At 42.5% G+C, this 13,064-nt stretch overlaps 1 protein-coding gene across 4 annotated transcripts in view; it reads left to right on the top strand.

The window, feature by feature from the left end:
- ZFAT (zinc finger and AT-hook domain containing) overlaps positions 1 to 13,064 on the top strand; it is a 234,291-nt gene that overhangs the window by 181,411 nt on the left and 39,816 nt on the right. For all 4 annotated transcript variants that reach the window (XM_054518860.2, XM_024251400.3, XM_024251401.3 and 1 more), the window contains one exon: positions 10,716 to 10,834. In XM_054518860.2, the coding sequence (XP_054374835.2) occupies positions 10,716 to 10,834 (119 nt within the window). The remainder of the gene's footprint in view (positions 1 to 10,715; positions 10,835 to 13,064) is intronic.

The raw sequence follows: 13,064 nt of genomic DNA, 5'->3' as shown, positions 1-13,064 counted from the left end.
TTAAAGCCATCCATCTGGGGTAATGGCGAGCATGTGCCTTCGTTTTCTTAATGGCAGTTTTATGGAGCTGGAGAGCAGGATATGCAGTGGGAAGGTCCCTGGCTCCAATCTGCATTCTTCTTTCTTAGCTGTGCCATCTTGGGCATGTTACCCAAGCTCTCCCTCTTAGGCTCTTCACCTGTAGAATGGAGTTCACAGAAGCCATCTTCCACGATGGTGGAGAGGATTAAATGAAAAAACACGTGCATGCAGTACCTGTTCAGTCCTTGCTTTTGTGTATTTTTTTTTTCGGAACATATCTAGGAATTGTGGAGCCATCGCATTATTTTTTATGACCCATGCCAATGCCCCATGTCCAGGAATCACAGAAGGGAGAATAGATTGGCTTACAGCCCCAGTAAATAACTGGAGTTGCAGGTTAGGGATTCTTTTTCACATCCTTCACACTCTTGGGTTGGATTGCCAGGAAATAGAAGTTTACTGTGGCTGTTGGGACAGGTGTGAGGATCTGAGTGATGATACCATCATTGCCCTGTGCTTCCAAACTTTCATCATTGCCTTGGAAAAAACGTGCTGAGGTTGAACTGTTTCATGCCCTAAGTTTCCGGTTAATTTCCTAAGACTCTCTGTAATCAGTCGGCATTCCCTGACAGGAGCGGGGTTTTATATGTTATCTTTGCAGGGTTGCTTTTGGTTCCTCTTTCAGAGATACACACACAGACACACAGACACACACACATATATATTCACAGTTGTTCCCAGGCATCCATGGGAGATTGGTTCCAGGACCCTCCGCAGATAACCACAATCCACAGATGGCTCAAGTCCACTATATAAAATGGCATGGTGTTTGGATATAGCCTACACACATCCTCCTATGTACTTTAAATCATCTCCAGATTACTTATAATAACTAATATAATGTAAATGCCATGTGAATAGTTATTATATTTTGGTTTTTAATTTGTATTATTTTTTATTTTTGTATTGTTATTTTTTATTTATTTTTCCTGAATATTTTCAATCTGCAGTTGGTTGAACTCATGGATATGGAGGGCCATCTGTACATATATATATAGATGTAGCATTTGCATATGCATATGTACGTGTATGCGTATGTACGTATATATGTTTATCCCCCCATTCCCTTCAAGGGACATGTTGAAGAAGGAGACAACCCAGCATCTCTTGACTCTTAAGAGGCCATGCGCCGTTGTGCTCTGGCAGGAGAACAGTCTCTGAAATCAGATGGCTGGTGGAATATGAACACAGTTTAGAAATCTCAGAAGCACAAAGTTCACGTTGTTCTTATGTCTGCAAGAGGGGAGCAGAATGAAAGGAGAACGTGAAACCAGATTAAATTACTGTTTGGAAATGTTGAATTGTTTGGAACCACTGGAATTTTTCATTTTCTTTTGATTAATTTCAAGTAACTCTCTCCATCCCCATTTGGTTTTATTTTCCTCTTCTACTCCCCCAAAAATATCTTCATGAGACTTTATAATTTCATGTTTTGATATAGAGGAAGATGTCTTAAAATAACATCATAAATAACATGTATTTTTCTCAAAAGGATTTTACAGTCTCCTTTAAACCACGTGCAGGGATTCCTTGTGTATCTGCTGTGTTAAACAGTGTCACACTGTGACATGTGCAAAGCTATTGATTCCTAGGAAAGACCCTCCTGCCTCCTATGCCACAGGGATCCTGGGATTCCAGAGAGGGGTTCAGTGCACAGTGCTGCAGAGGAGGTCAGGAAAATGGCCTAAAAGGAGCTGAGAGTTCCCACATCAGATACTTCTGTTCTGTGTGGGTTTCTAAGGGAAGGTACTATGGCATTCTCCATGGAGTTTGGGTGGTTTACAGTGTGTTCCCAAAGCTTGCTGGGAAGAGTGGCTGCTTAGGCTCTTCCCAAGTAGGAGGGAGGGGAAACCTGACTTGTAGAATTTGCCAATTTCTGTAGTGTAAATACTTCTACCATGGCTAAGTTTCAGTTGCTCACATGATGTCCCTCAACGTGGAGCTGGGGGACGTGTGCACATTTGGCTTATGATCTTGCGTATCTTGGTTCCCACGTACCTTTCACCCTGAGGGCACTGGGTGACATTGCCAGGTGTCTGCCACCAGGGCCTGTCTGGATGTACTGATCCCTCAGAACTCCGATACTTTGTAGTAATTAAGGTAGTACTGAGTACTATGTAAATATTATACTCCTGGCTTATATTTTATGTGCATCTGATGCTTTGAAGACAGATTCCTCTTAGCCATCACTTCTTCGTTAATATGGATTTGAAGCATTCTCCCACACAAATGCACATTTCATGCTGTTTAAGGAAGAAGTACTTGTATTGCTTCAGTGGGCCTGCCCCTTTCCTCCCCTTAAAATACACCTGCTTAAGCTAGCTCAAGAACTGGCTCAGTAAATCACAGGCTGTGAGAGGCATCAGATACTTTGGTGCTAAGCTTTATGAAACTTTTGCTCACTCCTAGAGCGTGTAGTAGGGTGAGGATGGGGTTTAGTGGGCTTTCCAGTGGCTTCCAAGCCCTCCCTCAAGTCTCTCTAGGTTATTGGAATGACCACACGCTTGGGAGTCAGATGGACCTGGGCTGGGATTTTTGATCACTGTGGACCTTGGACCAGGTACTTAACCTCTCTGAGTCTTGGTTTATATACTTCCAAAGAGGAAGGCTCATAACCTACCTCCACAGCAGTTGCAAAGATTAGATATCATTCTCTAAGATTCCCAGAGAGTGCCGACAGTAAGTTCTTGATGAATGGCTCAAATCCACTATTACATTTATCTGCATATTTCTACTTTGAGCGTGTATCTCTCAAGAGCCTACAGTGTGCCTGGCACCATGCTAGGCACTGGGACTTGGTGTCAAACAAGGCAATCGTTGGTGGTATTATTGTTATTCCTGCCCAGGCTGGGGACCAGGGCTAGGCAGCTCCCGCCAAAGCTCTGTATTCTAATTACAGCAGAAGGAATACATCCCCTTCAGCTGTGCCCTGGAGTGGAGTTAGCTGCTTCTCCCAGGGGGCTGTGTCCTCCAGTTTTAGAGTCATTGAAGTGTAAGAGTGGGTAACTGGAGCAAGAGAAAGCAATAAGAGGAGAAGTGTCAAGGAGACGTCTTAGTATTTGGCATCTGCTAGAATCTTTATGTTACTTTGAAGTGCTGTATTAGAAAAATGTAAATATGTATGCATGTGTACCTTGGATGTATATTTGTATATTAGTTTTTTACACCATATTCAGGGAAAATAGCATAGCAGGAAATCCAGAAACTGAGGTAACCCACAGGTGATGTATTTGATTTTTAGACATCTTAATTTTAAAATTGTTTTTATTAGGGCACAGATTCAATAAGTTCTTGGCACATGCTTCTAGTGATGTGATATAATGCTGTGTTATTGATTGTTATTTTATGTGTTAATTTATCTCTCACAATGGCCCTGTGAGCTTGGCATGATCATTCCAATTGTGAAATAAGGAAATGAAGGGAGTGCTAATGACTGACCTCAGGTCACACCAAGCGAGCAAGTGGCCAAGCCAAACTCAGTCTCCTGATACAACGTCTGTGCCTTTGCCACTCACATGTTTGATGTCCCCTAAAGTTGTAGATGTTTGCATTTATTAGAGAGGAGGAGGAGAAAGAGGAGGAGAAGGAAGAGGCATGGTCATCTCTTAAGCAATTGGGCCACATTTGCTGGTAGTTTGTGGAAAAGTCACATACATGGATATTTTCTCTTATTTCTTCATCCCCGAGGCTAATTGCTAATCTGACCCAAGACTGACTCTGAGACCTGTGTCTTTCCAAGTCCTTCTCTATGGTTATCCAGAGTGTCTCAGATCCCAAGATTTGGGGGCGTATGTGAGGGGAGGGGGCGGATGGGAAGACCTCGCTTATGCTCCTCTGCCAAGTGTTTCTCATTGGGTTGGGGATATCAGCTTGGCTGATAATAAAATGCACTTTGTTTCCTCTGCTGCATTTTCCCTTTTGCTCTTTTTCTGGAGGATCCTGTGGGAAGAGGGGCTGGGATTTAAATAGGATTCAGATAGTCCCAGGTAGGATCTAATATTGCATGCCATGTCACCAGGAACCCTCCACCTCAGTGCTTGCATGTGACTTCCAGTTAATTTCTACCCTTAGGCACTTCCTAGCTCTGAACTGGGGCCCTGGCTGGGCCTAGGACAGACACTGAGTTAAGAGACAGTAGGAAGTGAAAATGTCAGCAAAATTCTATTCCATATTTCACTTGTTAATCTGTGTAATACAATTATTCCATATCCACTTTCCTTGGATAATTTACCTGCTTTTGTTCCTTGTCCTTATCCGTATTCGTATCCGTCAGTGCCTGTGTTAGTGGCCTGTAGCTACTGTAACAAGTCACCACACACTTCGTGGTGGATTAAAACAACACAGATTTATTATCTTAGTTCTGAAGGTCAGAAGTCCAAAATGAGTGTCACCAAGTTAACATCAAAGTGCTAACAAATATTCCTTCTGGAGACTCTAGGGGAAAATCCCTTTCCTGGCCTTTTCTAGCCTCTAGAGGCTACCTACATTCCTTGCCTTGTGACCCCCTTCTCCATCTTCAAAGTTAGAAATGGCCAGTGAAGCTTCTCTCAGATTGCATCTCTGTGCCCTCTCCTGCCTTCTTCTTATAATGACCCCTGTGATAGCATTAGGCCCACTGGGAGAAACCAGAATGACCTCCCCCTCTCAAGATCCTGAACTGAATCACATCGTTTTTGCCATGTAAGGTAACATGTTCACATGTTCTGGGGATTAGGATGTGGCTGTCTTTAGGCTCATTATTCTGCCTACTGCACTCAGTGCCTTTTTTAAGAACAGGAACTTTAGTGCAGTGGCTCATCTCAAAAAAAAAAGAATATGAACTTTAGCATCTTCACCTTAGTGGAAGAGAAAACCAAGACCCGAGAGTTTCAGGGAGCTTTGGCTCACCTGAGCAAGTGCCAGATTCAGGTCTTGTGACTGCCCAACCCAGTGTTGTATGCCATTCTGGGAGTTATATTATTGAAAATGAAATTGAATTTTCAATAACGTCAAGCACCACAAAGGAGCAGCGATATTTTAATGCCTGAAACTGCTCCAGAATATATTGCATTCCAAAAAGAGCAAAGGGTACCATGATCAGTTTTTTTAAATTGCTCTTGAAATTCTGTATTTTTACCTGGTTAATCAGTCCATGGGAGGAAATTGCGATTTGAGGACTCCTGGTTTTTATGGTGTGCACTTAATATCAGTGCCATGAGTAAATTCACCAAGTCTTCCGTTGACCTTTACTGTGCATTGCCTAAGAATTTAATGAATCCAAATAGAAATTAATTTCTCTCAGCTTTGATGTCAATTAACTGGCATAGTTATACATTGTCTAGATTACATATTTTCATTTGTTGTTCTTTAATTAAAGTCACTGTGGCAAAGGCTGAAGTTTTAATTAATGTGGGGGCATTATCATATTAAGTTTAATTTAAACATAGTATAAGAATGTTTTCCTCTCTGAATTAGTTTCCACTAAAGAATATCCCAGAAGGAATCTTTAATTTCATTTTAAAGCCTAAGTTTAACCTTTAAAAGTTTGCCTTTGTTCATCATCACATATTAAGTCTTTATAGGAGAAGCAACATCAGCTTAACAACAACAACAAAAAAAAGTAGAGGTCTTCATAGCTTGGAGGTTTTTAAAAGATGATTGAAGGAAAACACACGATTTTATGGGATTTAAAAAAGCGATAACAAAGGAAGTTAAAAATGAAGTTTATCCTCTGGGCAAGAAAGAAGCTCATTTGTTTTTGCCTGAAAAAAGAGCACAGTATGTTTGAGTTTCAGAAAATAAACATCCATCTGAGCTGTCTTTTCCGCAGAATATTCTAGAATTTAAGAATTTGGTGTTTGTTGCCAGTCTTTCTGCTGACACCGGGCGCCTTCTGCCTTGGTGCCCTCCTCTGCCTCCACCAGGGTTGGGGCCAGGAAGCAGTGGGCGGAGGTGCTGGGGCTGCATGTGGCTGGCAGGTTGGCCTCTGTACTAGTGACTCTTTGGAAAATTACCCCCAACCTCAGCCGATAGAACAGAAACCCCAATGATAGAACACTGCTCTGTCTTTATTCCACTGACGTGGAATTGATTTGGAGATTGAGCGCATCAAAACTGCATCTGGGAGATGATTAAATTTGGGCCACATCCCCGTGAGGTTTATCTGGTATAATTTGTCCAGAAAACCTTGATATCAGGACAGAATTCCTCCATTTCTTCCCGAGTACCCTAATGAGCAATACATAAACATAGCAGCCTGAGATACACTCAGTGGTCAGCTCAGCTCTTTCATTGCCTAAGTGTAAGCATCTTAGTGGTTTGTTCAGCTCACATGTATATTGGGGAGATGAGATACTTCGGGACATCACTGGACCTGCATATCAGAGATATAGAGGGGACTGTTTGTGAGGCTTTAGGACTCCACACAGAGGATGAGAAGGCTGTACAGGGATTTGAGTTGGAGAGGTGCTTGGTAGAAGAACCAGGAGTGAGTGGTGTCACAGAAGCCCCGAAAGACTAGATCTTGACTGGAGAATGTGGTCAGCATCGCCATATAATGCAGAGAAGTCACACTGGACAATAGCAAAGCCTGGGGTTGAGGATGTGTGTTAGACTTAGATTCAGTTCTTAACTTTGCCATTGTGACCTCAGAAAGGTTACTTCACCATCCCAAGCCTCTGTATAAAACAAGCTAAGCATGCCTGTGTCATTGGGCTATTGTGAAGAAACCATGACTTGATGTATGAGGTGCCTGATGCATGGTAACTGCCCAGTTAGTGGAAGACATATGTTGTTATTGTTATTAGTAGTGTTGGTGGTGGTACTAGTGGTAAGATAAAGAGTGAAGAGTATTCATTGGATTAACCCATGAGGATGTTAGCTGATCCTGACATGTGCAATACCAGGAGAGGACTGAGTGCAGGAAGCAGCATGCTATGGTGTGAGGCAGGGCTTCTCAATCTCAGTACTGCTCACAATCGGGGCCAGGCCAGTGTTTGTTTTGGGGGCTGTCCTGTGTGTTAGAGGGTATGTAGCAGCATCCCTGACCTCTACCCACTGGATGCCCTGGGCACCCCCCAGTTGTGACAACCAAAAGTTCCTCCATACATTGCCTGTCTGGGAGGAAAATTGTCCATAGTTTAGAACCACTGGCCTAAGTAATGAAGAGAGACAGGGAAGTGATGACTTCATATTATTTTTCTAGTTTAAATTTATAATCTTAATTTCAGTAATTATTTTGAATAGGGCAGTTACTCTCCCATGGAATAAAATTTGAAAGATGGAGGAGACGTGAATGCTGGCCTCCTCCACTTGCGCTCCAGCCTGTTGTCCACCCCAGAGCATCACTAACAGCACCTCTTTCTGGTGAGTTCTTGGAAGTGGAGACTCCACAGAATCCTGGCTGTGAAGGAAAGGGGAAGATAGGCCAGCACCGAGGCAGGCCCTTGGATAACACTGAACACACTTATTTGGTGAGGGGACACATGTGTACAGAGGAGAGGTGCAGAAGTCCAAGGAGAGCAAGGGGATGATTGGAGAAGGAGCTAAAGAAAGAAGAGGATTTGCCAAGACCCAGAGCCAGTGATGCAAGACAGAGTGATTGAGGAGAAGCTAGATGCTGGGTGCTGGGACTTGAACAGCAAATAAGTGGATGATGCCCCTGAAGTTCCTGCTCAGGGAAGGTGCCACTTTAGAAGGGAGGAAGGACAATGAAGATGTGTAGGAAAGATAATAATACAATGTCAGACCCACAGTAGGGCAATCCATTAGAGAGTTTTGATGGCTCTATGTGTTTGGTGGGGCTGCTTTCGCTAGGAGTCCCAGGAGGGCCTTTCTGAAGAGGTGGTGCTTAAAGAGGAGAAGGTCAAATGGAGATCTTGGGGAAGAGTTTGTGAACCAGGAGGCACAGCAGTTATCCCAGGAAGGGAATGAACTTGGTCAGTGTAAAAGACAGAGAAGGGAGAGAATGAAGGAGAGAGGGAGGGAGGCGGGACTTGCAAGCCACAGGGAGGAGTCAGGATTTTATTGTAGGTGAGACAGAAGACCACTGGAAGGGTTTATACCTCTGAGACTGTGATCTAGTCTGTGTTTTCAAAAGACCATGTTGTGTGCTGGGTGGGAAGTGGACCAACAATGGAGGACAGACAATAGCTGCTGAGAGAGCACTTAGGAGCTGGTTGCTGCCATCTGTGCAAAAGACAGCAGTGGCCTGGCCAGGAGGTGTGGGAGACACTGGGATGCAGTCCTGTCTACCTGTGGGGAGGCATCCCAGGCTGGAGTTCAGGACAGGAGTCTGGGCTGGAGCTACAAATAGGAAAGTCATTAGTTTGTGGGTAATATATGTCCTGGGCAGGAGGAAGAGCCTGAAGAATGTCTGGATACTGAGCCTAGGGGACACGGGACAGAGTAGGAGGGCCCAGCCACCCAGCCATGGGACAGGGAAAGCATAAAGGTGTGGAGGCTGGAGGAACAGTGTTCAGTGGAGTGGTACTTGCACCCATGCAGGGTTTCAAAACTTGAGGGGCTTTTAAAAAACTTCAGGATGATGGAGGAATCTTAAACTGCTTGTTGTAGAAAGGGGCATTGAGTCTAACAGGGCTGAGGATCAGTGCTCTAGAAGGAGGAGAAAGGGGTCTTGGAAGGCGGAGGGGAACTCTCACCCACAACTGGTGTCAGGCCAGGCATAGGCAGGAGCAGAGGGACAGAATTGTATAGTACAAGAAGGTCTGGAAAATTCTTACCTGATATTCTCATTATGAAGCAGGAGACAAGAACTGAGGCTGAGATTGAAAGAGGAAGTCGACAATAATGTAGGGGACTTAATGAGATGGATGGAGAATTGCAGTTCTTCTTCTGGATAATTGGACAGAGTCGACTAGGGAAATACTTGAGGTTGGAAGTGTGGCCATAAGAATAAATAATGGCTTTGTGATTTGTCTCAGCATCCCAGGGTCAGAGCAAGGAGGGCTGGGGCTTGGATTGATGCTGGGCTGTGGATTTGCCAGGCAGGTTTGAGAGAAAGAGAAGTAGCTGAGGACATGGAGGGCTTTGCCAATAAAAGTTGTAAGTTTTGGGCTCTGGAGTGTGCTCTTTGGAGAGGGGAGCAGAGTTAGGGGTAGGTTGAGAGAAAATGGGAGGGGATGCAAACTGAAGATCCTCCAGAAATCGAAGAATAATGATAGTGAAAGTAAGAGATGGCCTGAGGGCCAATAGTCATCAGAGTGGGATGCTTGGATTTAGCCCCATGGGTGGTGCTGAATAATCATATGGGTGACTGAATGAAACTCCACAGATTGTGAAATGGTAGGGAAGGTTCTTGGCCTTAAAGTCAATGGATATTACAGTATTTAAGTGGAGAGGGCCAGGTGCCAAATTGTCTGATGGATCTGGCACTGTGGGTAGCAGGGACAGGATGGGGAAATGCTCTTGCTCTACCGTGGAGGTGGCATTTCTGCCCTGCCCGGGCCTGGCATCCTCCTTACCTGGAGCTCAAGAGCATGAGCAGCCTCCACCTGAGAGGACTTAGCGAAGAGTGTGGTCAAAGAAAGACAGGGAAGGAACACGCTCTCTGGCAAGGTGAATGTTGGGGATTTTGTTGGCCAGAAGGTCTGATATTCCAGGATGCTGCGGAAGCATTGGCATAGAGGAGAGACCATGTGGACCACAGAGAAGACATGGCAGAGAAGGATGGGAGGCCAGAGTTTGCAACTAAGGAATGACCTGCTGGAATCGGGTAGCTCACAGTTCCAGACAGCTGTGGTGTTGGGGATGTTGGTGAGAGGGCTCATTCCCCTGGTCCAGCTCAGGGTGGCGGCCCGGTAGTGCCAGCATCAGCCTGGCTCAGGCCAGTAGACTAGAGGCCTGGCAGCAGCACTACCCTTAGTCTCCCGAGGCTGGAGTTTGCTTCTGAAGGCACAATCTGTTCAAAGAGACTTTTGTCCAGGCTGCAGTTTAGTTGCTGCTTCTGATACAATTGTAGAAAGATATTCTTTTGTGTGACTCTCCAGTTTTTGTTTTTTTTTAAAACCTAGAGTTGTACATTCTCTTAATTAAAGCATCTAAACACTTCCTGGAACATGTGCAAAATTTAATCAGTTCAATAAATAATGACGTTTCAGAATGTGACCAGCTTTTAAATTTGTTTTTTACTGGGAAATTCGCATGGGAATTTATGCTAATGACTTAGCTTCTGACGTGAAGGAGACTGAGAATCTGGCTCCTGGTCTTTAGTGTTTTGGGACAAAGGAGATTAAGAAAAGCAGACACTCCCTTTCCATTGTTCTTGTTTTCTGAATTATTTGTTACTTCCAAGTGAAAAAATGAAAGAATGATTTAAGCCACTTACCCACTGGCCAAGGGAATTATGTTACTTATCTTAGTTCTCTCTGGCATTTAAACTGTTGGGCACATATTGGGCTGTCTTCAAAAGCTTATTCAACAAATAAAAAAAGTACATTAAGTTTTAAAATCTCTGCCTTGAAAAACATACACTGTTGCTGTTGTGTTCCAATACTAAGGTAAGCTTGAATTGAATATAAGTGCTGGAGACAAAATAATACTTACTAGATTTGAAGCATTTGAACAGGAGGCGGAACTGTTGCATTTTTCTGTATTACGAACACATTTTTTTTTTTAACCTCTGTCTGTGCTTTCAGGTGGTTTGAAGTGTCCTGTTTGCAGCTTTGTATATGGCACCAAATGGGAGTTCAATAGGCACTTGAAGAACAAACATGGCTTGAAGGTGGTGGAAATTGATGGAGACCCCAAGTGGGAGGTAATTTTTTTAAGTATGGTATTAATCTTGACATTTCTAAACACAGATGACAAACCAGGCAAGCCCAAATACTGGGCACGGACAATCATTCCTCAGAACATTAGATTTTCTGCTTGGGGAACTTCTGAAACTTTTTCAAATGATGTCTCGCGTCTGAGGGGTATAACTGGGTTAAGATCTGGGCCAAGCCTGTGAATTCTTGTTCTGGGTTGAATTTAGACTCCCTTGTGAAAGTTTGTGTTGACCTCCTTGACACTTTTACTTATGTTATTCACAAATCCAGAGTTTCAGATGTCGCATCCGAAAGAATGGAAGGCAAGCATTCTATTGTATTGCCATCCTCACCAAGAGAATTGGAAAAGCCTCCGTTTCCTGAATCTAGGCCCTGCTCTCTTTCTGTGGAGAGCTCATGCTCCTAGCTGCTTTTTTGTTTTTTTTTTTCCCTTAGGAGTTGGAACCAGTCACCTGCTGAAAACACACCTTTATTATAAGAACCAGTAACCATCTCTCTTTTCAGATACTAGGTATCACCATCACGGACTAATTGCAGTTACCTAAGGCAGGGTTTCTCAGACTCAGCGCTGTCGACATTTTGGTCTGGACAATCCTTTGTTGTGGAGGGCTATCCTGTGCCCTACAGGCTGTTTAGCTGCATTTCTGGCCTCTTCCCACTAAGTTACTAGTAGCATCATCCCCCCAACCCCATCCCCTGTTGAGATACCCAAAAATGTCTCCAGACATTACCAATGTTCAGCGTTTCCTGGGGGTAAAAATCACCCTCACTTTATCTAAGGACTTTACAGAGCATCCAATGGTTAGGAGAAGGCTTTTTAAACAGAATCCACAACATATGAAAAAAATAATACATCATGACATTGTGGGGATTATTCTGGAATGCAAGGCACAAGTGGTCTCATGGAAAGGTAACATGTTAACATCCATTATAATATGAAACAGTCACCTTCATAGATGCAGAAAAGGCATTTGACAAAATTCAGTGTTCACTGATGAAAAAGAGTAAATAGAATTTGATGGATACATCCTTAAGATGAAAAAAAAATGTGTGTCACCCAAACACCAGCATCTTACTTCACTGGGAAACACTGGAGTGTTTCCACTGAAGTCAGAAGCAGACAAGAGTGCCCGGTGGCTCTGCTGTTCTTTAAAAGCATGTGGAGGCATCAGTCAGTGTGGCTAGACCAGACAAAGCAGATGGAGACCTAGAACTGGAAGGAAATAAATAAAAAGTATCTCTCTATACATATAATAGGATGATATTTTCAGAAAATCCAAAAGAATGAATGAAAAACTAATACAAACAAAAAGCAGCAGATTAAAAGTTCGACATATAACAGTTAGTTGTAGATACATGTACACCTGCACATATGAATGTGTATACACATATGTGTAAATATAAGAATATGTATATGCTAATATATGCACATATATATATACATATATAAAATCAGTTACAATGGAAACAAAACCCCCATTTGATACAGGAAATAAAACCAAGATAAATCTAGGCATAAACCTTATAAAAAATACCCAAAATGTAAATATGGGAAACTATAAAACACTTCTGAAAGAGACATAAACCTAGAGTTGAGCAAATTAATGGGAATACTCAATATCATAAAGATGTTGATTCCCCTGAAGGTAATTTATACAATAATTTATCAACGTAATATGATCTATTACATATTACATGTAATCTAAATACCATTAGATTTTTTTCTGGAGCTAATCAAGTTGATTTCTAAAGTTCATTTGGAAGAGTAAGTACAATTAGCTAGGAAACCCTTGGGAATAACAACCATAAGAGGAGAATCCTACCACATACTAAAACATATTATGAAATCTCTCTAAGTGTGCATGAATAGATGGTTTAATGGAATCGAACAGAAAATTTAGAATAGACCTAATGACATATGGAAATTTAGTATATGATAAAGATGGTGTCTCAAGTTCGTAGGAGAAAGGTGGGCTTTTTGATAAGTGACATAGGATAACTAAATAGCTATCTGAAAAAAGATAAAATTGAATCTGTTTATTATAACATATAAAGTTATATGAAACAAATTTCAAAAGGATCAGATATTTAAATGTAGAAACAGTAATATTTTACAAGTACTGGAAGAAAACATAAGTGAATTCATCTATAAACTGAGAGTGTGGAGAACTTTTGTAACTATAATTCAAAATCCAGACTCAATAAGGAAAAAGATTT

The sequence above is a fragment of the Pongo abelii genome, chromosome 7, assembly GCF_028885655.2.
Source record: "Pongo abelii isolate AG06213 chromosome 7, NHGRI_mPonAbe1-v2.0_pri, whole genome shotgun sequence".
In the NCBI taxonomy this organism is placed as follows: domain Eukaryota; kingdom Metazoa; phylum Chordata; class Mammalia; order Primates; family Hominidae; genus Pongo; species Pongo abelii.
Note: the sequence above shows the minus strand (reverse complement) of the source record. Positions and strands in the feature narration are given on the sequence as shown.